The following is a 27,993-nucleotide window of genomic DNA, read 5'->3' as shown; positions in this document are numbered from 1 at the left end:
GATTTCTTCTTCTTCTGTGTAACAGTGAATGAGAAATGATTAATGATTAATTAAAAGGTTTTTTTTTTCTAACTTTCAAAGCCTTGTCTGTATTCTTTTATTCTTTTATAAATGTAATGCTATGGAGAGGGCCACTATATATATAACGATCGATCGTTGTCACCTCATCTATACCTGGGCACCGCCCAGCCAGAAAGAGGGTTTGGAGGAATGTATGAACACAGCACTGTAAAAATAAACTATTACTGTTAATGGCCCATCTACATAGTGAATGACATTACCATTGTCATTGATGCAGACATTAGTGTTCAAACACCAGTAATTACCAAAATAATTAGTATTACTTTGCAATGCATGTTATAGGCCAGTGATTTCATGTCAATGCCCCAAGGCACAGCACTTTTTTGAGCATTGACCCCAGTAGAAGGTCTGCTGCTGTGAATTTTACACCTCTCCCGCTAAGCGGAGAGTGGGGTGTGGTAGAGGACATCTCCCCGAACGCGTGGGTATGTCCAGATAGTTGCCTCGCGGAGCCGTCTTTTGTCCAGTGTCCATTCTGGGTCCGGAAACGGTACTTTTTTCAGCATTGCCCACAGTAGAAGGTCTGCTGCTGTGAATTTTACACCTCTCCCGCTAAGCGGAGAGTGGGGTGTGGTAGAGGACATCTCCCCGAACGCGTGGGTATGTCCAGATAGTTGCCTCGCGGAGCCGTCTTTTGTCCAGTGTCCATTCTGGGTCCGGAAACGGTACTTTTTTCAGCATTGACCCCAGTAGAAGGTCTGCTGCTGTGAATTTTACACCTCTCCCGCTTAGCGGAGAGTGGGGTGTGGTAGAGGACATCTCCCCGAACGCGTGGGTATGTCCAGATAGTTGCCTCGCGGAGCCGTCTTTTGTCCAGTGTCCATTCTGGGTCCGGAAACGGTACCTTTTTGAGCATTGACCACAGTAGAAGGTCTGCTGCTGGGAATTTTACACCTCTCCCACTTAGCGGAGAGTGGGGTGTGGTAGAGGACATCTCCCCGAACGCGTGGGTATGTCCAGATAGTTGCCTCGCGGAGCCGTCTTTTGTCCAGTGTCCACTTTATAAAGTCCATGCACTCCAGTGAATAGCATTTATCCATTTAGATAACTTTATTATTATTATTATAATGATTTAATTACTTATTTTTACACAGAAACATAATGTGTGTCTTATAGCATCATATAGCATCATTTAAATGCTTAATTTGTAGTTTTAATGTGCAAATTAAACTTTTTTTCAATACTCTAGAGGGTACTCTTATTTTGAAGAGATCGTCCACCGGAAGCCTTAAATTAGCTCACTAGATTAGCTCACTAGACAGTGCCCTCTGGACCGAGGCTACTCCTGACGGTAGTCATGTGGTATGTCATGTGGACGACGTAAACAGGAATTGAAAAGAAGAACGGCCAATTTTTTCTTGAGGCTTGAATCTTGAGCTTACAATCTGTCAGGATATTAAAAAAGGTTGAGTTTACTTTTATGGGAAGCTCGCAGGATCCAAACGTGATATTTTCCACCCCTATAACGTCGCACCCGTCCGACGAACGTTTTTGCGCTGCAGCATCATTCAGGGAAAATCTCAAATTAAAGCTTTTTTTGTTCTTTCATAGGAGTGTCCAGGCGACCATTTCCAGGGAAGTGAGCTCGTTGCTGTGCATTAGCATCCACTATAATGCTGGACTTCCTTGCGGAGAACAACCTGTGTGGCCAGGCCATCCTCAATATCGTATCTAGAGGAAATGCCATCATCGCAGAGCTGCTGCGTCTCTCTGAGTTCATCCCCACAGTCTTCAGGCTCAAGGATAAGAGCGACCAGCAGAAATACGGGGACATCATATGTGACTTCAGCTACTTCAAGGTGCAAACATGGGCTAAATAAACACCCGTCCCCAAACGATTTAGTTTTTATATTCAAGAGAGAGACCTACGGGTTATCAATATAATGTATCACGTGCGGATTGGGAACTTCTAAATAGCCAGTGTATGACCTCTGAATAAGTTTTGGATTTCATATGTACCTTATTTATTTTTTCATACATGGAAAACATCTTGGTAGAATTAGAATACCTTGATTGTATGAAAATAATGTATCTGGCATGATGGCATCACATGCCAAATATACGATATTTTGGAAAAATGATTACAGGAGATCAGTAGTCACTGTGGCCTGTGTGGAAGATTACTAATGTACTAATTATATTATAGGATGTTTGAGGTACATTGGGCATGACTTGCTGCTGCCAGGCTGCTTTGAAAAAATCAGCACCATTTTCTGCATTGTTTCAAGTGCTGGTTCTCCTCCTCCAGGGGCCAGAGTACTATGAAGGGAAGATGGAAGCCAAACCAGAGCTTCAGGACCTGGATGAAGAATTCAGGGAAAACAACATTGAGATCCTCTCACGGTTCTACCTTGCTTTCGAAAGTGTCCACAAATACATAGTGGACCTCAACAGGTAACTGGAGTGGACATAACCACCAACCTGCTTCGGTCCCTTCAATTTGGTACACTCAACAAGTACTGTACTGTTGTGGTCTTAAGGACAAACTGAGAATGAATGGCCAGCCTCTAAGTGCCATTTCTGGTTACACAAATACACACACACTTTACATTGCAACTGGATGCTATATTATTATTTATTCTCTTTAAGGTATTTGGATGACCTACATGAGGGTGTTTACATTCAACAAACCCTGGAAACTGTGCTTCTTAATGAGGATGGAAAACAATTACTGGTATGTTCATATACTTATGTGATTATCACAGTTCAGAATTATCATCGTTTCCATGTTGAAAAATGTTCTGACATTTTAAGAAATAGCAGATCTATAGCAGAATCTCAGAACATGACACATTTTAAAAGTGTAAATATGGCCTATTTTGGCCATAGTCATTTTTTTGGATTATCTGGTAACAAAACGGCCATTTCTTTGTAATATATCAACAGTCATTTCTTGGTATTTCCATTTTTTAAGTTATTTGTCTTATCCGCCCGGTGCAATATTTGTTTAAAAAGCCAAAAAGAAATGTAATGTTCCGAACTTCCAATGTCCAATACCAAAAACACGATTATTTTGTTGACAACATTAATGTGAAATGAAAATCTAAATTTGGACAGCACAATATTCAAACACCATGTTTTGTCTTCACTCAGTGTGAAGCTCTCTACTTGTATGGAGTCATGTTGCTGGTCATTGACCAGAAAATTGAAGGAGAGGTTCGAGAGAGAATGCTGGTGTCCTATTATCGATACAGGTGTGTATAAACAACATATGCATGCTTACAACTTTCTAACTTACTGGTACAGTATCATGTATCACACACACACACACACACACACACACACACACACACACACACACACACACACACACACACACACACACACACACACACACACACACACACACACACACACACATTTGTAATCCAACCCATAGACCAGCACCTATGTTAAAGGAGAATTCCATGCTAGAATGGTTTCTTATCTTTCTTACCTTTCTTTGTAGTTGTTACGTCCCCACCAAAGAGGTCCAGGTGTTTTTTGTGCAAAAACTCCTTATTGGCTATTTTCCCTACCATAAGCCCTCAATGAATTGCATTGCATTGAATGGGAATTGAATGGGGCTATGGGGTGTTATGCTAGTTCGCTTATTTCCATCGAAATAAGTAGTAAAGTGTGCCGCTTGGGATATTATTTACATTATGAAGAGAGGATATATACAAATAAATTATAATTTTGAGCAATGGAAATAAGCAAATTAGCACAACACCCCATAGCCCCATTCAATTCAATGCAATTCATTTAGGGCTTATGGTAGGGGAAATAGCCAATAAGGAGCTTTTGCACAAAATATCACCTGGACCTCTTTGGTGGGGACGTAACAACTACAAAGAAAGGTAAGAAAGCCTTTAAGTTGGAAATTCTCCTTTAATGGACTTTTCTTCCAATCTAATTCATATTTTCTTGTCCAGTGCTGCCCGTTCATCGGGTGACTCCAACCTGGATGACATCTGCAAGCTGCTGCGTAGTACTGGCTTCTCGAGTCAGCCTGGAGCAAAACGCCCTGCCAATTACCCAGAAAGCTTCTTCCAAAGGGTCCCCATCAGCTCTACTTTCATCAGCATGGTCATTGGGAGGCTGCGTTCGGATGACATCTATAACCAAGTAAAAATAAGTTTAGACAGAAAACTAGGCAGCCAAAAGCTCCTGAACAAATTAATTAAATGAAAGACTAGTTTATTCTCTTGTATTTACCCTGTTATATGCGTTTGTCTATTAGGTATCTGCCTACCCTCTGCCAGAGCATCGTAGCACAGCGCTGGCTAACCAGGCAGCCATGCTGTATGTCTGTCTCTACTTCACCCCCTCCATTCTTCAAACCCAGCAGGCCAAGATGAGAGAGATAGTGGACAAGTACTTCCCTGATAACTGGGTAAGACCCTTGATATTTCCAAAAGCATTTGAGCTCAAACAACCAGGAAAGGAGATAGTATAGCGGTTTTCAATTAAGCCTTTTTTTGACCATTTCTAGCAGTACAATAAATACATGTGTAAGTGGCAAGTGCATATGTGTTCTTTTTTGTAGGTGATCAGTATCTATATGGGGATCACAGTTAACCTGGTTGAGGCCTGGGAACCATATAAAGCGGCCAAGACTGCCCTCAACTACACCCTGGACTCTGCGAACATCAAGGAGCAGGTTCAATGAAACACTAACCTATTGATCTCATGTATCTTAGTGCTGCCTAATGCTGAATAAGTAGGAACTACTAGTTTACTCTCGGAGAGAGTAATGACGGTTTTACGCGCCTTTCCATCACACCTGTGTTTACATCCAAATATACTTACCCATAGCGTGGTATTGTTAATCTATTGATTGTTTTTGTTTGTAAAATTACTTTCCATTTTGACTTTATATAACCCTGGAATTCAACTTAAAGTGTAAATGTTAAAATGGTGATTGATCGTGACATGATTGGTTGGCTCTGTTCATGAACATGAGAGATGGCTACTAAAAATGTGAATATTCTCCATATTGAAAGGTCTCTTTAATGCTATACCCATAACCCATCTGCATGTAGGCAACTCGTTATGCAGCTAGCATGGAGACTCTGAAGCCCCAGGTACAGCAGCTACTGAAGGAAGGTTTCCTCAGAGAGGAAATAATTTTGGACAACATCCCCAAACTGCTGAACTGTCTGAGGGATTGCAATGTTGCCATCCGCTGGTTGATGCTGCACACTGCAGAGTCAGGTGAGGACTGCTATAGGCAAGAATGAGGATCTCAGCTTACATGATTCTCCAACATTATGACACAGAGGTTCCTGAGCCAAAATTCAAAGTTGGTGGTGGCCGCAGGCCAAAATGACCACCATACGTTGAGTATTCAGAAATGTATTTATTTATAGCTTCTTAGTTTTTGAAGCTGCACGTTAATATGCCATAATCTCATAAACTAATTTGCTAATTTGATTTAGGTGGTGCAAGCTTTGTCCTGGTGGCTCCATTTTAGGTAGCTCATTTATTGTCTTGTGATGTTTCTCTTGACTTGGCCACGTCAAGGAAATGTTTGTATTTTCTTTATTGGTAGCTAAAATTGGGAAACGAACGGTCTGAATTTCAGACATGGCTGGGTCCAATAAGTTTGAGCTATATCAGTTTTGATCCCTTCACCTCCATTTCTAAAACCACTGGAAGGGAAAATCATAGAATAGATTGCCTCTGTGCTCAAAGTAATTTTGAGAGAATTTAATGAAGAAAGTTTTAGCCCTTTGAAAATCAATCAATAGGGACATTTTAGCAAAAAAGACGTTATTCAAGTGAGTGTCTGTCTGTCTTTCAGCCTATGACCCAAACAATAAACGTCTGCGACAAATCAAAGACCAAGTGATCAACGACTCCAAGTACAACCCCAAGATTCTCTTCCAACTCCTGCTAGACACTGCCCAATTCGAGTTCACACTTAAAGAGGTGAGAGTCTATCCTCATCTAATAATGTATATCTCATCTAAAAAAGGGAGATTCATTTCTGTTTAGTTTCCCCAAACATGTTGGGATATTGGGTACTTAGTGCAGTGTGTTATCAGAATACTTGAAGGCCAGTGTATTACGTCAGTTATGTGTGACACACCATCTAGGGATAGTTTTGGGATCTCCATAAATAGTCCAAAAGTTGACACATGGACAGACTGTCTAAAATGTATAGATAATATTACACGAGTGGAGATAATGCCAAATGTTTTCCAAAATGGTCCATACTAATGGTGACGAATCAATTGACTGCAGTTGGTACAAGGTTTTCTTTGTCAATTGCCATATGAAAGAGCATATCATTATAAAAGGACATACATTTATTTATGTTCTAATTACACATCTGCTTTGACTAATCATTGCTATGCCAACACTCCATATGCGCTGTCCCTTCTCCAGATGTTCAAGCAGATGCTGTCAGAGAAACAGATAAAGTGGGAGAGCTATAAGAAGGAGGGATCAGAGAGAATGACTGAGTTGGCTGAGGTCTTCTCTGGGGTCAAGCCTCTCACCAGAGTAGAGAAAAATGGTGAGATACACTAACTATATAGTCTATATGTACCGCTAATTAAAACGCATACAAACATGCATAGCTCTAGCTAGCACAGGCATAATGCTGTTTAATGCCCTGCTCTCCATAGAGAATTTACAGGCCTGGTTCAGAGAAATCTCGAAGCAGATTGAGTCCCTGAACTATGAGGACTCTACAGCTGCCGGCAGGAAAACTGTACAGCTCATTCAGGCCCTGGTTGAGGTAAGTAATATACTGGTCTTTCATCCAAGCTGTCCCCAGTACAGATCTTGGTACACAGGTTTGCACACATATGTAAGTGGCATGCAGTGATGTTTTCCCACTTTTTAATGTGATGTTAGCTTGTACTGTATATAAGGTTTGTGAAAACAGGAAAGTGTGTGTGTATGTGTGATGTGTGTGTGTTGTCCTCACTAGCTAGAAATGTAATGGGCGCTAATGAAAACAAATAATCCTGTTTTAAACGGTGTAGTTCCATCTCTGTTTACTTTACATCCATGATAACTGCATTGTTTACAGTTATCTTTTTCTCTTTTTGTCTCCAGGTCCAGGAGTTCCATCAGCTGGAGTCCAATCTTCAGGTGTGTCAGTTCCTGGCTGACACCAGAAAGTTCCTTCACCAGATGATCCGTACCATCAACATCAAGGAGGAAGTCCTAATTACCATGCAGATAGTAGGAGACTTGTCTTATGCATGGCAGATCATTGACAGGTACTGAATATATATTTATTCAGAGGCTTATATTTGGCAGATAGCTGTTCAATGCATGGACGAACAATGTTCTTGTTAAAATACGGGAATACCAATGTGCTGGTGTTGGTGTGTTGTTGAACATTAAACAAGCATTAATTCATATATATTGCACGCTTTTCATCACAGCAGTTTTTTTTCTTTGCAGTTTCACATCAATAATGCAAGAGAGCATTAGAGTCAATCCATCCATGGTCACCAAACTGAGAGCCACATTTCTGAAGGTTAGAACCGGATACTGCATAAACGTGGGCATATCTAGACATTTTTTACTTTCTTCTGTTGAAGTTTCAGGAGTATACTATACATTTTAATTCATTTTATTTTATTGTGACCAGCTGGCATCTGCATTGGACCTTCCATTGCTGCGTATCAACCAGGCCAACAGCCCTGACTTGTTGAGTGTTTCCCAGTTCTATTCTGGAGAGTTGGTGGCTTATGTCAGAAAGGTACAGTAAGGCTATGATTTCACCCAGTATTTACATACCGGTATTACAGCACTGATCTCTCTTTCTAATGCCATTAATGATAATAATGTATAATATAATCTTAAATATAATATACACATAACCCGAGTTGCAAAATCTGGAACTAGCTGGACCAGTGCTTCTTCAAACATCTGTTCTACCTGGTTTTTCCCTAATGGGACTTATCGAGGGTAGCTACTGGGACATAAGTCGGGACTTGATCACTCCTGGCTGGGTCACCTGAATGAGGGGTATGATGTTGCGAGACCCGAAACCCTGATGACCTTGGGATACATCACTGAGGATACGTCCCAGGTGCATCCATTTATGTATGTATTTTGTTATAGTTATTCTATTTATACTGACTCATAGGAATAGACTAAGTGACAACCAGGAATAGTCTGGTGACCACCGGAGAGACGGGTGGCAGCCGGAAATTAGACGGCACCCGGGAGCAGTATGGGTTAGCGCCCCAGCCTGTGTCTTCCGTGAGGAAGAAGCCCAACAAACCCACGGTGAGGCCTTTAGGAGGGCCATACAAGCCTCAAGCGGAGCCTGCGGCACCACCAAGGGCAAGGTGGAGCCTGCGGAACCGTTGCGGCTTGAGAATCCACCATTCCTGAATAAATTGCCTGGTGCTGGGAGTCTGGTGCAACGCACAGGGCCTGACCTGGTGAGAGCAGGAGTGGACCTGGTGAGACGTAGGAGGGGCCCGGACAGGTGTCAACCCACAGAGCCTAGTCCTTCCATGTGCCAGAATGGTACGTCCCAGTCCCGGCAGAGTAGTTCAGGAGGAACGGATTGTGTGGCCCTGGTTTTTCCCTATTGGGACTTATCGAGGGTAGCTACTGGGACGTAAGTCGGGACTTGATCACTCCCGGCTGGGTCACCTGAGTGAGGGGTATGATGTTGCGAGACCCGAAACCCCGATGACCTTGGGATACATCACTGAGGATACGTCCCAGGTGCATCCATTTATGTATGTATTTTGTTATAGATGCATACCCTAAGTCTAAGTCTTAGGGCAGAAGACATGATTCCCTACTACTCTGTCATCTGCCCATGGGAGGTACTATCACTGGTGGAGTGTTCTACTCCTACTGCACTAGACAAGTTTAATCAGCTAGCATGCTAATAAGCCAGCTGCTTCTGCATCTTTTGTTGCAGCTCCAATCCTTCAGGCAGACATTCCTTGTTCATGCTCAGCACTTTTTCCTCCCCCCGTTTGCAGGTACTGCAGATCATCCCAGAGAGCATGTTCACCTCCCTGGCCAAGATCATTAAACTACAGATCCATGACATTATGGAGGTGCCCACACGGCTGGACAAGGACAAGCTGAAGGACTACTCTCAGCTGGGGGCTCGTTATGAGGTAAAGCAGCATATTGTTAAAGTTGTGGTTTACCATGCAGACACGGACATTATACTATGTCATTACACAGACATCTTTGCGAGTACAGTATATAAACATTATTTGCTATTTTATTATTATATAACAGAGAAGTAAACTTGGTAAATATAATCACTCATTACAACAAAGTAGTAGTAGTAGTACTAGATGAAATGTTCCAATTTCCCCTTGTAGGCACATTTAGATTTTAAATTGAAAAGATGAATTTACTGGGCTGCTATACTCACTTTGTGCCTGTTTGACTATCTGATAGATTACGGGTAGATTATCATGTTGTGTGGGCCTAAACATCCCGTTTGTGTTTCACATTATTACAGGTGGCGAAACTCACCCATGCTATCTCCATTTTCACTGAGGGGATCCTGATGATGAAAACTACACTGGTCGGGATCATCAAGGTAAATGCTGGGATCATCTGAAGTTAGGCATTTTAGCAGATGCTCCTATGCAGAGCGACTTAAGAAGTGTAAGATTGGAGTAAATGCTCCAAACTTTATGACTGATTAATACTTGGAATATGCTGTCATATCACATGCTGAAAATGGCAGATCTACGAGTTCACAACTTGTCATGTTGTATTGTGCTGTGAGCATGTTGTTGGTCGACAATAGTCGGTGGTCGACAAGTGGTTGAGGAATTAGAGTGCTAAGAAAACAAGTATGTGCTGCAAAATATTAAGATTTATTTTACTTTGTATTTGTATTTATTTTACCGTACAAGCAAGAACGTGTGTATAGCACACACATTATTAGGATAGCAAGTACACCAGCATCTATTAAAACTAAATAACACAACTAACAAGAAAGGATAATACAGGACCAATAGAAATAGGACAGGATGAGGATACAAACTCTGTATTATTAATAATGACACTTCACTATTGGCCATGAGTTAGCAATTGTTGCTATGTTTCAAATTTATTCCATGGTTTATGGACCTTGTCTCTCTAACATGCAGTCACGGTTTGTGTGTAGGCATTCCGATAGTGGTTAAAAAGTTCACTGATGGTATATATTTTATTGTGCCATTAGGTGGACCCTAAAAAGCTTCTAGAGGATGGCATCAGGAAGGAGCTGGTGAGGAGAGTGGCGTATGCTCTGCACAAAGGACTCATCTTTAACCCTAAAGCTAAGGTCAGACATCTTAAGTTGTTTAAAATTATAATGAATAGTAGACGGAAGGGTCTCTGCAGATACAGACACCGCCCACACTTACAGCGGGATCATTAATGATGATTGAGAGGTACTATATTTCTATACATCGTTTTTTTGCGTGGAAAGTCCTACTTGATACCCTTAACTTAATTCACAATAAACAATATGTACAATTTGTCAACATTAATGTTTTCTTTTTTAGTCTTACTGTAATCTTGCAGGACATATAAATCTATTGATCTGTGCTACAATGGACAGGTTTCATCTTGATTACCGGTAGTACTAGTAATATCAAATGGTTATTGACTAATCCCAGCACATGAATAATGTGAATCTGTGTTTTCTGGTCCTGGCTGTTATAGAAGATAAAATCTAATAAAACAGGGAATAAGAAAGTTATATAATGTATAGTAGGTGCTGAAATGAAAATCAAACCTTTTCTTTCCATTAGCCCAGTGAGTTGATGCCCAAGCTGAAGGACATGGCAGCCACCATGGATGGCTTTTACAGATCTTTCGAGTACATCCAGGACTATGTCAGTATCTATGGTCTCAAGATTTGGCAGGAGGAGGTGTCTCGCATCATCAACTACAACGTAGAGCAAGAGTGCAACAGCTTCCTCAGAACCAAGGTTAGACCCCAAAAAAATGGTTGGTTGTGTTTTCAAAGAGCCATTGTATTTCACTTCTGTGGTTGATTTGACTTATTTGACTGGTTGCCCAACTTACCTATTTCTAGATCCAGGATTGGCAAAGTGTGCATCAGTCCACCCACATTCCTATTCCCAAGTTCCCCTCCGTGGATGAGTCTGCCACCTTCATCGGGCGCCTCTGCAGAGAGATCCTCCGAATCACTGATCCCAAGTAAGTTTCTTCAGAGTACTAATATTATTATTGTTAACAATATATTGTTTTAGTTCTTTTTTATTTCCGATGACTCACTATATCAGATGCAAACTAGACTGCTTCTGACGGCCATTAACATCATTGCTCATACATTTGGTACACCCCGGTGTAATGATGCGCTTCACATCCTTATTTCAGAGAAATACACCTTTATTGATCTCCTCGCATCAAAACAATGGGATTTGTTTTGAAATTTTAAGCATTTAGTCTTAAGCCTTATTCATAGTCTTTCGGTGAAGAGGTGACCACCGAAACAGTGGTTAGTAAAAACACAGAGATGTGTTTTGTGAGCGGTGACCACCGCTGCGTGACGTCATGTTGTAGTTTTCGGTGGTGACCTCTTCACTGAAAACTGGATTATGAATAAAGCTTACAGCTTTTACAGATCCTGCAGTGTTTATTAGCTGTTGGGTAAGCATTGCTCCACCTGAACATCGCCAGTGTTTATTAGCTGCCTGTGTGGTAAGCATTTCTCCACCTGAACATCGCCAGTGTTTATTAGCTGCCTGTGTGGTAAGCATTGCTCCACCTGAATATCCCCAGGGTAACTTGTTTATTAGCTGTTGGGTACGCATTGGTCCACCTGAACATCCCCAGGGTAACCTGCTACATTGTAGTGTTTATTAGTTGTTGTGTAATAGTATAAGTATTGCTCCACCTGAATATCCCCAGGGTAACCTGCTACATTGACCAGATGAACACCTGGTATGACCTGAAGAGCCACCAGGAAGTGACCAACAACCGGCTGTTCTCTGAGATCCAGGACACTCTGGGCACCTTTGGCCTCAATGGACTGGATCGCCTACTCTGCTTCATGATTGTTAAAGAACTGCAGGTAATTAGCCTGATTAATAATACACCCAAGTAGGTTTCAAAAACACAACATTGGATCATCTGTTTAGTGTGTAGAATGTAGATTAGGATTGGGATCCTATACAACGTTTCAGTTAGCACACGATTTGGTTGTATACTCTGTTTTTGCTTCAAAATAATAATAAAGCTTTTATATTCAGACACATCATTGTCTGCCTTTCAAGGGAAAAACGCATTGTCTCAAAGAACATTACTTTGCAGCAATAAAACTCATGCAGCTTGCTTTTAGTTGTTTTAAGCTCTGCATACGGATGTTAAGCTTACAAGTGGTGTCTATCTCAGCTGTCATGGACTACTTTGAGGTGTGGGCTAAATATACTTTGCATGAGTTACACGCCACAGCAAATCCAGACGAGTACCGGTAGGCTAAATCACTCATATATTAAAACAATGTTGTCACTCACCAAAGGTAGACTATTTTACAGGCTCACAATGTATTGTGGTACACAAAAAAATTGCAATTCACGATATTGAACTGTTAGTTCAGCATTCACGGTTCACGTTATGGAGTAAACCCAATCCACTGTCTCGCTGTCTGTGGTGCTGTAATGGCCATTCTGTGTGTTTCTGTATATGCGTCCCTAAGGACATTTTGCTGGAGCAGATGGTACTTAAACTTTGGTTGGAGCGAGTGGTCAGAAATAAACTGCAGGCAGACGGAATAAAACAATTTTTCCCATCAGAATTTCCTAATGATGATTCAGAAGGTGATTCTGAAGGACAAAGCTGTGGTGGATGTCTTCAAGGCCATGCTGTCTGCTGTCAACCCAGTGAAGGGCATTGTGGGTAGGTAATTGGCTTAGCGAAAATACAATAACCAAGAATCGTATACTAATAATCTTATAATCAGTCATTAAACAACCTCATTTATGTTTGTCTTTCTCTGTTAGCTAATGCTAGCAAAGTGTATGCCAATGCTGTGGCCAAAACACAGAAGATCTGGGGGTCATATTTGGAGGCAATAATGAAGGTATGGTCTCTGTTAGTATGTTCATCAATAGACAAATAGATATATTTGACTTAAATGCAAGTACTGTACTAAACTGAATTGAGTTATTTCTTCTAACTTTCTACTGTGTGCTGTAATCTACAGTTATAACAAGGTCATGCCATGTAACATTCAATCTTAAAAGTAGCATACCGGTACTTGTTTTTTGCAGGTTGGCCAGATGCAAATTCTCAGACAGCAGATAGCCAATGAGCTGAACTACTCGTGCAAGTTTGACTCTAAACACCTGGCTGCTGCTCTGGAAAACCTAAACAAGTAAAGTCTCACCTAATTTACTGTAACTTCACATATGCATGCTCCCTTTTGTCACTCATGTTAATCAATACGTGGTGTTCCTCCACTAGAGGGTGTTCAGAGTCAAATATCTCCCCATTCCTGTCAGTCTACTGTCTTTTTTTATGGGCATTTCTTTTTATCGAAATTAGTACAGCAATTCAGTCACACAACTCCCTGCATGGTAAGGTCATACTTACCATGCTTAAAAGACGACGTGGCCGCACACACTAATAGCCAAAGTGCAGACATTTTTATTATAGGACGCAGAAATATGACTTAACTATATTAACCATGTCATAATAGGCCAAGTACAGACCCTCTGGGTCAGTTGGGATGTTTGCCAATCAGCCCAAGCTATTCTGTGGCCAAGGCATATCTAATCATCAGCAATGCCTGTCCTGAGGTATGACATAAGCACGTTAAAACCTAAACATTAAGATGATACCACAAAACTGTTTTTTTAGGTCTCTCCTTGCAGATATTGAAGCTCACTACCAGGACCCTTCTCTGCCCTACCCTAAGGAGGAAAACACTTTGTTGTATGAGATCACTGCCTACCTGGAAGGTGCTGGCATCCACAATCCACTCAACAAGGTTTGGATATTGGACATTTACCCAAATCTTGATTTCAATATTCATTTTAAGAAGAAGAAGAAGAAGAATAGTGAATGAAAGTTAGGTCTAACTGTTATTTTTCTTGACGTATCTTACAGATTTATATCACCACGAAGCGCCTCCCCTATTTCCCAATCATCAACTTCCTATTTATCATTGCTCAACTGCCTAAACTACAGTATAGTAAAAATCAAGGTGAGTGAGTATTTATTATAAGTTTGGGATTTCAGCTATAAATACTCTTGATAAGTTAAAGGTATATTCAGTGATTTCACTCAAAAAACCTTAGGTTTCGTTTTTGGCTGTGGGACGCAGCCTTTCGTCCAATCAGGATAGAGAGTCAAAAACGAAACCTAAGGTTTTTTGACCCCCAGGGGTTAACTGGGGACAGGGAGAAACTCCTAATATGGCCAGCACACTCTATAGTAGGGAGGATTATCACTACAAAACAAAAAAATAAGTGATATTTGAATTAAGTGAAATCACTGAATATATCTTTAATGTATTAGTTGTGTTATCATGTTTAGCACTCTGGCAATGGCAAAATGGGGTTCAATAATGATTACCTTTTATGTAGGAACTTCACCAACTATTTATGAGTTGATTGATAACATTCAGTGTATTTCCTAATGGCCCCTACCCCTACACATTGTAGGACTTTTAAAGTCTCGGTGTGCGGTCGCAACCCTGTTCATACTGTATGATGACCAGTCGGTGAGAGAGTCAAATATCAAACCTGCTAGATATTCAGAAACTCTTGGCGAGTGGCGCGAGTGGCGCGCTACGAGCTTGTAGGTCTGCTAATTTTTCTTTTATCGTAAAAATGCGGCACAAATCTTTGAATATATATTCTTTCAGGGCGAACGTTTTTTTTATTTCGACGTCAGGCCTAAATGGGGTTTTTTACAGTCAGGGGACATCACTGCATAAACTGGAGCTATAATACCGTAAGTCTGTAACCCAAATGAATCACCAGAGTTTTTCCGTCTCATTTCACTAGGCATGACGTGCAGGAAGGCTGCAGACCCAGTGGACTGGGCTCCGTTAGTACTGGGCCTTGTCACCCTTCTCAAGCAGTTCCACTCCAGATACACGGAGCAGTTCTTGGCTCTCATTGGTCAATTCATCCGTTCCATAATGGAACAGTGTACAAGGTAGCAATGGACCTATTGCTAATATTACAGAACATTTTCAGTTGATTTAAAGTTGATCACTTGATTCAAAATTCATAATACTTTAAAACAATTTAAACTTCATTGTCATGCCATTGAAAGTTTAGTACTTGATCTGTTTATCATGTATACATGTATACATTTAATTTGATCTGAGTACTATAAATAGGGTGGCCAGACGCCCGGTTTCACGCCGGACAGTCCGGTTTTAGACCCACCTGTCCTCCTCCCACCTCAACCTCTGGCCGGACACATAATTGTCCGTTTTTTTGTGATATACAGTGCTTGTGTCATTTACGTCGCCTGCCTGGGTATTAAAATCTCCGCAGCGCTGCTCAGCTCCGCCTCCGCAGCGAGCCGGCCAAACTGTCTTAAAAAGAGAGAGGCGAGTGGAGACGTTCAGAGTGTTGCCATGTCCGCTTAATTATAAGCGACTTTGGGCTTGTTTTATATAATAGGCTACTAAGCCTAGTCAGGCTTCTTTTGGGCTTGTTTTCATAGACATGGTTGCTTGGTTCTTTTCCAAAACCTGGCAACACTGCCAGTGGGATGGTCTGTTTGTTTGTTGTGCTCTCACAATCACTTTAGTATAGTTAATGCAGAGATAAACAAACCAAATATGCCGAAATGAAAAACTACATTTAATGAGCAATGGAGCAAGGAACTCGACATCATAAAGAAAGGGAGGCTGTGTGAACATATAGGCTACTGGCATCATTCTATGTCCCACACCGATGACCATAAAACTGTATAAAAAAAACCCACAAGAAAGAGATTAAACATAAAACATATCTAAACATGAAATAAAATGATTATAAAATGAATGGCCTTTGTGGTACCCTATAATTTAAAAAGGTGAATTTAATTAGCAAATATATGTTCTCTGTGGACATAATGCTGGAGATGATGGTGGTGAAAATCAGGTGCAATAGTAGTAGTAATAATAATAATATATGGGGGGGGGGGGGATCTGGGAGGGGGAGGGGGGGTCGGGGGGGCGAGCCCCGCAAAAGTGTCCTCCTTTCTGAGGTCTTGCAGGTGGCCACCCTAACTATAAAGTATATTTAATAATTTGTCTCAATTCATATTTTGTTATTTATTTCAATTCCACTGCAGTCAGAAGATCCCTGACATGCCTGCTGATGTTGTGGGAGCTCTGATGTTTCTGGAGGACTATGTGAAGTACACAAAACTGCCACGCAAGGTTTGACATTTACAACTGGATAGTAACCACACTATAGGGTTTCCACGGCCATGACATTTCTGGAAATATTTTGAAATTGGAAAAACAGTTTTCTAGGCCTGTTTTGGATTACCGGTAATCAAATGTTTGGGAAAATGATTGATATGTAACATGGTCAAAATCAGTGTTGTGTGAGACCATTTTGGACCAAAATGCCTGACTACCTTGTGCTGTTTGCATTTTTATATTGTCTAATAATATATTAAATCAATCAATCAAAACTTGCTCGCTGATCAGGGCCTTTTGCACCCACATGATATGCACCAGAGTGACCAGTCCCTAACTGCTTGGCTATCGGGTCACCCAGAACCTTGTACTTTTTAATATAGTGTGTCATATGTTGTAGGCAGTGCTGTAGTCTAGGACACTAGGTTTTATCGGACGGTAATTATTCCCTGGCCCTGCGCGACATGCACACACATAGACTATACATGAAATGATTAGCAGACGTTGTTTAAATGTATATTTCTTGTTTCTGTTTTTCTAAAGGTGGCTGAAGCCCATGTGCCCAGTTTCATCTTTGACGAGTTCAGGACTATACTGTGAAGATCAAGCTTTAATTGTCACCAGGACTGATGACATTTATGCTTTTGTCTGTTGATTTTCTACTCAATTTTTGACCAATAGTGTCTTCAAGCATTAATATAAAATTGTAAATTGATATAAAAACGTTACTAAATAACCAATTTCTGCCAACATTGTGTAGGCCTACTGTACTGTTGCTTTGTGCCATTGCAATGCCTAAATGAAATTCAGTGTTTTTTATATAAATCTTAATTCCTGACCTAATCAATCTGTTTCGTTGTTTCCGTTATTATTTAATTACTTTCTGCAAAAGGCTAATAATGTAAAGTCATGTTTGGGTCAATGAGTTATATACATAGAGGGCATAGATTTAGACTAGAGGGTTATAATATTGGCTCAGGTCCAGAGCTTTTATTTTGGACCATAGAACTAAACGGAAGTTTATACTAATGACGCATTCCGTAGGCTCCGTCTTTTGAGCTAATTTAGAAATTCCTGTCTGAGAGCTAGCTAATTTAAGACATCCGGTTGCCTTCAGAATAAAATAAGGTTATTTAATTAATAATTATTACATTACATTATTAGTATTATTATTACATTGCAGTTATTGTAAAGACACACATTATGTTTCTGTGTAAAAATAAGTAATTAAATAACATCAAAAAGTTATCTAAATGGATAAATGCTATTCACTGGAGTGAATATTCTATTATATTCTAAAAACGACTTATAAATCCTAAAGCCTTGTCTATACTTCACTGTGCAACGGTCCTATGCTGGACAATAGCAGATATGCAAACTCACAGCACATCTCATTCAAGACACTGAACTTGCAGATCTGCCATTTTTGAACACACTATAAAGTTAACCATTTATCATGCTGCTCTACGTGGCACTGCATTCTGTGACATTAAACCAAATGGCATTTTCCACTCTATGACACTACTGTTCTACATTTTTGTCTAATAAAATAGGCTATTAATTGAATCAATCAAACTGCATTAACTAACAGAGATACTACTAACCAAGCTATCCATGTCAACATGCTCTATAGCAGTCTCATTAACAGGTATAAGTAACGTTTAATGTTTAGTAATTTTAATGTAGCAGAAGAGGCCATTCATTGAACAGAGTTTTGCACAATTTTAACATCCCAGATCGATTGAAATATGAATCTACTGTGCTGTGCTACACCATGATATATTAAGAGTAGGCCTACAATAACATTCCATTGTGAATAAAAACGTATTAGCCACAGTGTAATGCTAAAGGTTTCATCACAGGGCTGTCTGCTTCATGTAATATCATTAAAAGTGTTGTTGGTGACAGTTATATGAGTTGGAAGCATTAAGACCCATTTTAACCCTCAATGGCTTCCTTTCTGACAAATAACGTTATTGTAAAAAAAAAAAAAAGATTCACGCGTTCATATGTAGCTATTTTGTATTAGAAGCGGATGGGACCCGGATGTAACGTAGGGGCAATATGACTACAATATGACTACAATAGATTCGCAATTAAATCTCGCGGGCGTGGCCTCACACCGGAAGGAAGTGCCGCCGCCCTCAAATACGGAAGAGACGCGTGGAGGTAGGTTTGGTCAGTGTTTGTTTGGAAGTGCCACGTCACCATCGGTCTTCGGAGCAAGTAAGTGATAAATGTTATTTAATACTTAACGCTGTTGTTGTTTGTGTGTTCAAACGTCTATCACTTGAAGTTACTTGTTATGATGTTTATATATGATGTTTGTACGAAACTGTAAAACAGTGTTTCAGTAGCCGAATGGTTAGTGTCGAAGGTTTATAAACAACTATGCCCGGCCTCAATGTTTACTAACCGTCGACAGTACCCACTCGACTACCGAAACACGGCTTTAAAGAGTAGTATTTACATATCTAAACACAACAAGTAACTTCAAAAGTGATAACATGTTTGAGCCACGGACCACCATTTCACATTAATAGACTCTCACAATGGTGGTCAGTGGCTCAAATGGGTCTGAGAGACTAGATGGCCTCAAATGTTGGTCCGTGGCTCAAACGCTGAATAAATAATCGACTAGAGGTGAGAAGAGTATTTGTTTGGTAGGTAAAAGGACAGACATTCTGTGAAAATTGGCGCGAAGCAACAAACATTCTTTGAATTTGGTGGGAAACGATCCCGGGCACTCATGTTAACAAAGCTCAGTCACTAACCACTATGCTACAATCAGCATTATATAATCAAAGGATCAAAAGTAGCAATCTTCTACATTCTCTAATTGTGTAGTTTTTTTGGAAATTAAGCAGATGCTTAACAACAATTGAACTATTGAGAGTGTAAAGATCTACTATTGGGGTCAATTTGGTTACCTAAATTAAATTGCTCTGTATTGTGACAGTAATCATTGCTATAGTGTGTGTTCAGTAACAGTGTTAAATAGCTCTATAGTGTGACAGTAATCATTGCTATAGTGTGTGTTCAGTAACTTGCAACACAGCAGCCAAGTATATGCAGAACACATATACACGCATTTGACATAACACAAACAACAAGACAATTTACATACATAAAGACATGAAGACAAGAGCAATATCCACCGCTTAGATTATCCTGTGGCTACTACAACTCCTGATTAAACCCTTTTCTATTTATTAAAGAGCTGGAGAGACAGGAATATTCCTGTTACTGAACACACACTATAGCAATTATTACTGTCACAATAACTTTGTACTTTTGCTACTGATGTTTGTGTGCAACATTTGAGCTGGTGTCAAGTCACCTTAATTCAAGTGATAGATTATATACAGGGGCATGCCATATGGTCTACCTGCACAGCCTTTGTGATTACTGGTAGATCACGATGTACCTTTTGGGCACCCCTGCAATACAGGATTCCTGTCCAGAATTGTTTTTTATTAAATATAGAGGGTTTAAGTGTAGGGTTTGTCATGTTGGTGTTCTCTATAACTTTTCGTCCTGGGCATGACGTTAAACTGTCCAGTGTAACTCCAAGTTACATGGGGTGGGTATGGTTTGAGAGTTTGTGATGCTCAGTTCTTTTTTTGCGTCTCGGTTCCTCAGGTGGAAGCTGCATAGTTGGGTTTTTGATGGGTTGGGTTTCAAGTGGCTGGTCGTTTGTTTAGATATTGAAAAGGAGGGGGGCGAGCGCGCTACCTTGTGGGAGGCCGTTCTTTTCGGCTTTCCATTTACTCCTCTGGTCATTTAACTGAACATAGAAGCGCCTGTTGTTGAGGCTTTTCCTGACCATTGTGCGGTGTTGGACAGTGTCGTAGGCAGCAGAGAGATCTCTGAATGCTGCTCCAGTTATTTGTTTCCCCTCAAACCCATCCTCAATGTGTTGGGTGAGGTTGAGCTCTGTCCAGCACAGGAGCGGCTGGGACGGAAACCAGCTTGGTCTTTAGTCAGCTTGGTATCTATGAGTGGCAACAAGGCGTTGGAGTAGCAGCTTCTCATATAGCCTTGTAGGTGATGCAGAGGGAAATGGGTCGGTAGCTCTTTGTGGATAATGGGTCTATGCCAGGTTTAGGGATTGCAACCACGTTGGCCTTTTCCCAGACAGAAGGGATGGTTTTCTGTGCTATGCATGTGTTCAGCATCCCCACAAGCCAGGTCTTTGCGTTGGGTCCCAGGTGCTGTAACATTTCTGCCAGTAGGTCATCAATCCCTGCTGCTTTTCCGGGTTTCAACTTTCCCATTGCAGTTTCAAGTTCTTCTAGGTCGAAGGGTTTGGTTTGAGGGCTGGCTGATTGTGGTTGGTCTGATACCACTGTGCGATGGTATTCTCCTGTGGGTCGGTGGCGGTCTTGGTCACAACTGGTGGCCAACAGTTGTAACCAACACCGCCACCGACCCACATAGAATACCATCGCACAGTGGTATCAGACCAACCACAATCAGCCAGCCCTCAAACCAAACCCTTCGACTTAGAAGAACGTGAAACTGCAATGGGAAAGTTGAAACCCGGAAAAGCAGCAGGGATTGATGGCATACTGGCAGAAATGATACAGCACCTGGGACCTATCGCAAGGACCTGGCTTGTGGGGATGCTGAACACATGCATAGCACAGAAAACCATCCCTTCTGTTTGGAAAAAGGCTGGAGTAGTTGCAATCCCTAAACCTGGCAAAGACCCATTATCCCCGAAGAGCTACCGACCCATTTCCCTCCTCTGCATCACCTACAAGCTCTATGAGAGGCACTACAATTTCTGAACAGACTATATTTATATCAATATGTCTGGGTCCCCACCTACTCACTCAGGGTTGACGTGTCACACCTGCAGTGATGGGAGGGGCACCAAAATGTGGTATTTTGATTGTTTAATGGGGGCACTCCCTTAGTATAAAAGTGTATGTTTTGTGTACACATGACCTGATGAAGATCAAATGGATCGAAACGCTGTCAGTATTTCAACAAAGAACGTCTTTCTTATACCTGTGGTGTGCGGGCTCCATCCAATACCTACACCAGTTGTGATGCAACAGAGTTTGCTGTGACCGTTGTGAATTATGGGTGGTGTGGTTTTTGCCAAGACGGTGGATTGTGGCCCATGCCTTCCTGCTGTTATTTGACATGTTGGTGTTCTCTATATCTTTTCGTCCTGGGCATGACGTTAAACTGTTCCGTTCGAGAGGACCAGCGACCCTCGAATGTAAACGGCCACAAAAGGAAATTATGTGTGTGTGAGGTGTTCTCTATAGGTTGGGTTTCAGGTGGTTGTATTGTAGTAGCTTGACATTTCTTGGAGGGCACTTTCAAGGACAGACTCAATCTTCTGGAAGTCTGCTTGTTGGGTCGTAATGCAGAGGTTGTCGGCGTAGATGAAACGCTGGCATTAGGCATTGGGTAGTGGCTGGTCGTTTGTGTAGATATTGAAAAGGAGGGGGGCGAGCACGCTACCTTGTTGGAGGCCGTTCTTTTGGGCTTTCCATTTACTCCTCTGGTCATTTAACTGGACATAGAAGCGCCTGTTGTTGAGGAGGCTTTTCCTGACCATTGTGCGGTGTTGGACAGTGTCGTAGGCAGCAGAGAGATCTCTGAATGCTGCTCCAGTTATTTGTTTCCCCTCAAACCCATCCTCAATGTGTTGGGTGAGGTTGAGCTCTGTCCAGCACAGGAGCGGCTGGGACGGAAACCAGCTTGGTCTTTAGTCAGCTTGGTATCTATGAGTGGCAACAAGGCGTTGGAGTAGCAGCTTCTCATATAGCCTTGTAGGTGATGCAGAGGGAAATGGGTCGGTAGCTCTTTGTGGATAATGGGTCTTTGCCAGGTTTAGGGATTGCAACCACTTTGGCCTTTTCCCAGACAGAAGGGATGGTTTTCTGTGCTATGCATGTGTTCAGCATCCCCACAAGCCAGGTCTTTGCGTTGGGTCCCAGGTGCTGTAACATTTGTGCCAGTAGGTCATCAATCCCTGCTGCTTTTCCGGGTTTCAACTTTCCCATTGCAGTTTCAAGTTCTTCTAGGTCGAAGGGTTTGGTTTGAGGGCTGGCTGATTGTGGTTGGTCTGATACCACTGTGCGATGGTATTCTCCTGTGGGTCGGTGGCGGTCTTGGTCACAACTGGTGGCCAACAGTTGTAACCAACACCGCCACCGACCCACATAGAATACCATCGCACAGTGGTATCAGACCAACCACAATCAGCCAGCCCTCAAACCAAACCCTTCGACTTAGAAGAACGTGAAACTGCAATGGGAAAGTTGAAACCCGGAAAAGCAGCAGGGATTGATGGCATACTGGCAGAAATGATACAGCACCTGGGACCTATCGCAAGGACCTGGCTTGTGGGGATGCTGAACACATGCATAGCACAGAAAACCATCCCTTCTGTTTGGAAAAAGGCTGGAGTAGTTGCAATCCCTAAACCTGGCAAAGACCCATTATCCCCGAAGAGCTACCGACCCATTTCCCTCCTCTGCATCACCTACAAGCTCTATGAGAGGCACTACAATTTCTGAACAGACTATATTTACATCAATATGTCTGGGTCCCCACCTACTCACTCAGGGTTGACGTGTCACACCTGCAGTGATGGGAGGGGCACCAAAATGTGGTATTTTGATTGTTTAATGGGGGCACTCCCTTAGTATAAAAGTGTATGTTTTGTGTACACATGACCTGATGAAGATCAAATGGATCGAAACGCTGTCAGTATTTCAACAAAGAACGTCTTTCTTATACCTGTGGTGTGCGGGCTCCATCCAATACCTACACCAGTTGTGATGCAACAGAGTTTGCTGTGACCGTTGTGAATTATGGGTGGTGTGGTTTTTGCCAAGACGGTGGATTGTGGCCCATGCCTTCCTGCTGTTATTTGACATGTTGGTGTTCTCTATATCTTTTCGTCCTGGGCATGACGTTAAACTGTTCCGTTCGAGAGGACCAGCGACCCTCGAATGTAAACGGCCACGAAAGGAAATTATGTGTGTGTGAGGTGTTCTCTATAGGTTGGGTTTCAGGTGGTTGTATTGTAGTAGCTTGACATTTCTTGGAGGGCACTTTCAAGGACAGACTCAATCTTCTGGAAGTCTGCTTGTTGGGTCGTAATGCAGAGGTTGTCGGCGTAGATGAAACGCTGGCATTAGGCATTGGGTAGTGGCTGGTCGTTTGTGTAGATATTGAAAAGGAGGGGGGCGAGCACGCTACCTTGTTGGAGGCCGTTCTTTTGGGCTTTCCATTTACTCCTCTGGTCATTTAACTGGACATAGAAGCGCCTGTTGTTGAGGAGGCTTTTCCTGACCATTGTGCGGTGTTGGACAGTGTCGTAGGCAGCAGAGAGATCTCTGAATGCTGCTCCAGTTATTTGTTTCCCCTCAAACCCATCCTCAATGTGTTGGGTGAGGTTGAGCTCTGTCCAGCACAGGAGCGGCTGGGACGGAAACCAGCTTGGTCTTTAGTCAGCTTGGTATCTATGAGTGGCAACAAGGCGTTGGAGTAGCAGCTTCTCATATAGCCTTGTAGGTGATGCAGAGGGAAATGGGTCGGTAGCTCTTTGTGGATAATGGGTCTTTGCCAGGTTTAGGGATTGCAACCACTTTGGCCTTTTCCCAGACAGAAGGGATGGTTTTCTGTGCTATGCATGTGTTCAGCATCCCCACAAGCCAGGTCTTTGCGTTGGGTCCCAGGTGCTGTAACATTTCTGCCAGTAGGTCATCAATCCCTGCTGCTTTTCCGGGTTTCAACTTTCCCATTGCAGTTTCAAGTTCTTCTAGGTCGAAGGGTTTGGTTTGAGGGCTGGTTGATTGTGGTTGGTCTGATACCACTGTGCGATGGTATTCTCCTGTGGGTCGGTGGCGGTCTTGGTCACAACTGGTGGCCAACAGTTGTAACCAACACCGCCACCGACCCACATAGAATACCATCGCACAGTGGTATCAGACCAACCACAATCGGCCAGCCCTCAAACCAAACCCTTCGACTTAGAAGAACGTGAAACTGCAATGGGAAAGTTGAAACCCGGAAAAGCAGCAGGGATTGATGGCATACTGGCAGAAATGATACAGCACCTGGGACCTATCGCAAGGACCTGGCTTGTGGGGATGCTGAACACATGCATAGCACAGAAAACCATCCCTTCTGTTTGGAAAAAGGCTGGAGTAGTTGCAATCCCTAAACCTGGCAAAGACCCATTATCCCCGAAGAGCTACCGACCCATTTCCCTCCTCTGCATCACCTACAAGCTCTATGAGAGGCACTACAATTTCTGAACAGACTATATTTATATCAATATGTCTGGGTCCCCACCTACTCACTCAGGGTTGACGTGTCACACCTGCAGTGATGGGAGGGGCACCAAAATGTGGTATTTTGATTGTTTAATGGGGGCACTCCCTTAGTATAAAAGTGTATGTTTTGTGTACACATGACCTGATGAAGATCAAATGGATCGAAACGCTGTCAGTATTTCAACAAAGAACGTCTTTCTTATACCTGTGGTGTGCGGGCTCCATCCAATACCTACACCAGTTGTGATGCAACAGAGTTTGCTGTGACCGTTGTGAATTATGGGTGGTGTGGTTTTTGCCAAGACGGTGGATTGTGGCCCATGCCTTCCTGCTGTTATTTGACATGTTGGTGTTCTCTATATCTTTTCGTCCTGGGCATGACGTTAAACTGTTCCGTTCGAGAGGACCAGCGACCCTCGAATGTAAACGGCCACAAAAGGAAATTATGTGTGTGTGAGGTGTTCTCTATAGGTTGGGTTTCAGGTGGTTGTATTGTAGTAGCTTGACATTTCTTGGAGGGCACTTTCAAGGACAGACTCAATCTTCTGGAAGTCTGCTTGTTGGGTCGTAATGCAGAGGTTGTCGGCGTAGATGAAACGCTGGCATTAGGCATTGGGTAGTGGCTGGTCGTTTGTGTAGATATTGAAAAGGAGGGGGGCGAGCACGCTACCTTGTTGGAGGCCGTTCTTTTGGGCTTTCCATTTACTCCTCTGGTCATTTAACTGGACATAGAAGCGCCTGTTGTTGAGGAGGCTTTTCCTGACCATTGTGCGGTGTTGGACAGTGTCGTAGGCAGCAGAGAGATCTCTGAATGCTGCTCCAGTTATTTGTTTCCCCTCAAACCCATCCTCAATGTGTTGGGTGAGGTTGAGCTCTGTCCAGCACAGGAGCGGCTGGGACGGAAACCAGCTTGGTCTTTAGTCAGCTTGGTATCTATGAGTGGCAACAAGGCGTTGGAGTAGCAGCTTCTCATATAGCCTTGTAGGTGATGCAGAGGGAAATGGGTCGGTAGCTCTTTGTGGATAATGGGTCTTTGCCAGGTTTAGGGATTGCAACCACTTTGGCCTTTTCCCAGACAGAAGGGATGGTTTTCTGTGCTATGCATGTGTTCAGCATCCCCACAAGCCAGGTCTTTGCGTTGGGTCCCAGGTGCTGTAACATTTGTGCCAGTAGGTCATCAATCCCTGCTGCTTTTCCGGGTTTCAACTTTCCCATTGCAGTTTCAAGTTCTTCTAGGTCGAAGGGTTTGGTTTGAGGGCTGGCTGATTGTGGTTGGTCTGATACCACTGTGCGATGGTATTCTCCTGTGGGTCGGTGGCGGTCTTGGTCACAACTGGTGGCCAACAGTTGTAACCAACACCGCCACCGACCCACATAGAATACCATCGCACAGTGGTATCAGACCAACCACAATCAGCCAGCCCTCAAACCAAACCCTTCGACTTAGAAGAACGTGAAACTGCAATGGGAAAGTTGAAACCCGGAAAAGCAGCAGGGATTGATGGCATACTGGCAGAAATGATACAGCACCTGGGACCTATCGCAAGGACCTGGCTTGTGGGGATGCTGAACACATGCATAGCACAGAAAACCATCCCTTCTGTTTGGAAAAAGGCTGGAGTAGTTGCAATCCCTAAACCTGGCAAAGACCCATTATCCCCGAAGAGCTACCGACCCATTTCCCTCCTCTGCATCACCTACAAGCTCTATGAGAGGCACTACAATTTCTGAACAGACTATATTTACATCAATATGTCTGGGTCCCCACCTACTCACTCAGGGTTGACGTGTCACACCTGCAGTGATGGGAGGGGCACCAAAATGTGGTATTTTGATTGTTTAATGGGGGCACTCCCTTAGTATAAAAGTGTATGTTTTGTGTACACATGACCTGATGAAGATCAAATGGATCGAAACGCTGTCAGTATTTCAACAAAGAACGTCTTTCTTATACCTGTGGTGTGCGGGCTCCATCCAATACCTACACCAGTTGTGATGCAACAGAGTTTGCTGTGACCGTTGTGAATTATGGGTGGTGTGGTTTTTGCCAAGACGGTGGATTGTGGCCCATGCCTTCCTGCTGTTATTTGACATGTTGGTGTTCTCTATATCTTTTCGTCCTGGGCATGACGTTAAACTGTTCCGTTCGAGAGGACCAGCGACCCTCGAATGTAAACGGCCACGAAAGGAAATTATGTGTGTGTGAGGTGTTCTCTATAGGTTGGGTTTCAGGTGGTTGTATTGTAGTAGCTTGACATTTCTTGGAGGGCACTTTCAAGGACAGACTCAATCTTCTGGAAGTCTGCTTGTTGGGTCGTAATGCAGAGGTTGTCGGCGTAGATGAAACGCTGGCATTAGGCATTGGGTAGTGGCTGGTCGTTTGTGTAGATATTGAAAAGGAGGGGGGCGAGCACGCTACCTTGTTGGAGGCCGTTCTTTTGGGCTTTCCATTTACTCCTCTGGTCATTTAACTGGACATAGAAGCGCCTGTTGTTGAGGAGGCTTTTCCTGACCATTGTGCGGTGTTGGACAGTGTCGTAGGCAGCAGAGAGATCTCTGAATGCTGCTCCAGTTATTTGTTTCCCCTCAAACCCATCCTCAATGTGTTGGGTGAGGTTGAGCTCTGTCCAGCACAGGAGCGGCTGGGACGGAAACCAGCTTGGTCTTTAGTCAGCTTGGTATCTATGAGTGGCAACAAGGCGTTGGAGTAGCAGCTTCTCATATAGCCTTGTAGGTGATGCAGAGGGAAATGGGTCGGTAGCTCTTTGTGGATAATGGGTCTTTGCCAGGTTTAGGGATTGCAACCACTTTGGCCTTTTCCCAGACAGAAGGGATGGTTTTCTGTGCTATGCATGTGTTCAGCATCCCCACAAGCCAGGTCTTTGCGTTGGGTCCCAGGTGCTGTAACATTTCTGCCAGTAGGTCATCAATCCCTGCTGCTTTTCCGGGTTTCAACTTTCCCATTGCAGTTTCAAGTTCTTCTAGGTCGAAGGGTTTGGTTTGAGGGCTGGTTGATTGTGGTTGGTCTGATACCACTGTGCGATGGTATTCTCCTGTGGGTCGGTGGCGGTCTTGGTCACAACTGGTGGCCAACAGTTGTAACCAACACCGCCACCGACCCACATAGAATACCATCGCACAGTGGTATCAGACCAACCACAATCGGCCAGCCCTCAAACCAAACCCTTCGACTTAGAAGAACGTGAAACTGCAATGGGAAAGTTGAAACCCGGAAAAGCAGCAGGGATTGATGGCATACTGGCAGAAATGATACAG

At 42.8% G+C, this 27,993-nt stretch overlaps 1 protein-coding gene across 3 annotated transcripts; it reads left to right on the top strand.

Moving 5' to 3' along the window:
* Positions 1–1,406: 1,406 nt before the first annotated feature.
* washc5 (WASH complex subunit 5) lies at positions 1,407–17,241 on the top strand. 3 transcript variants are annotated; one of them, XM_083760516.1, is made up of 29 exons: positions 1,407–1,486; positions 1,633–1,880; positions 2,330–2,475; positions 2,671–2,755; positions 3,175–3,275; positions 3,996–4,188; positions 4,304–4,456; positions 4,610–4,723; positions 5,106–5,277; positions 5,867–5,994; positions 6,454–6,583; positions 6,696–6,808; positions 7,132–7,298; positions 7,486–7,561; positions 7,676–7,786; positions 9,036–9,176; positions 9,533–9,613; positions 10,247–10,348; positions 10,821–11,000; positions 11,108–11,232; positions 11,947–12,109; positions 12,831–12,933; positions 13,038–13,117; positions 13,308–13,411; positions 13,897–14,026; positions 14,146–14,242; positions 15,048–15,201; positions 16,336–16,423; positions 16,952–17,241. In XM_083760516.1, the coding sequence occupies exons 2-29, from the start codon at positions 1,695–1,697 to the stop codon at positions 17,006–17,008; spliced, it is 3,480 nt and encodes a 1,159-aa protein (XP_083616642.1). In that variant the 5' UTR covers positions 1,407–1,486; positions 1,633–1,694; the 3' UTR covers positions 17,009–17,241. The 3 variants fall into 3 exon arrangements, with proteins under 3 accessions (XP_083616642.1, XP_083616643.1, XP_083616641.1); XM_083760517.1 differs by having other exon boundaries at positions 1,413–1,880; positions 10,247–10,291; XM_083760515.1 differs by having other exon boundaries at positions 1,413–1,880.
* The last annotated feature ends 10,752 nt before the right edge of the window (positions 17,242–27,993 follow it).

The sequence above is a fragment of the Protomyctophum parallelum genome, assembly GCF_964188405.1.
Source record: "Protomyctophum parallelum genome assembly, chromosome: 3".
In the NCBI taxonomy this organism is placed as follows: Eukaryota; Metazoa; Chordata; class Actinopteri; order Myctophiformes; family Myctophidae; genus Protomyctophum; species Protomyctophum parallelum.
This window is presented reverse-complemented; position numbering and strand designations above follow the sequence as displayed.

Excerpts from the sequence above, each read along its gene's own strand:
- washc5 (XM_083760516.1), top strand. The coding sequence starts at position 1,695 with ATGCTGGACTTCCTTGCGGAGAACAACCTGTGTGGCCAGGCCATCCTC. Across the intron at positions 10,349-10,820 it reads TCTTTAACCCTAAAGCTAAG|CCCAGTGAGTTGATGCCCAA; the intron begins GTCAGACATCTT and ends TCTTTCCATTAG. Across the intron at positions 13,412-13,896 it reads GCTCTGGAAAACCTAAACAA|GTCTCTCCTTGCAGATATTG; the intron begins GTAAAGTCTCAC and ends CTGTTTTTTTAG.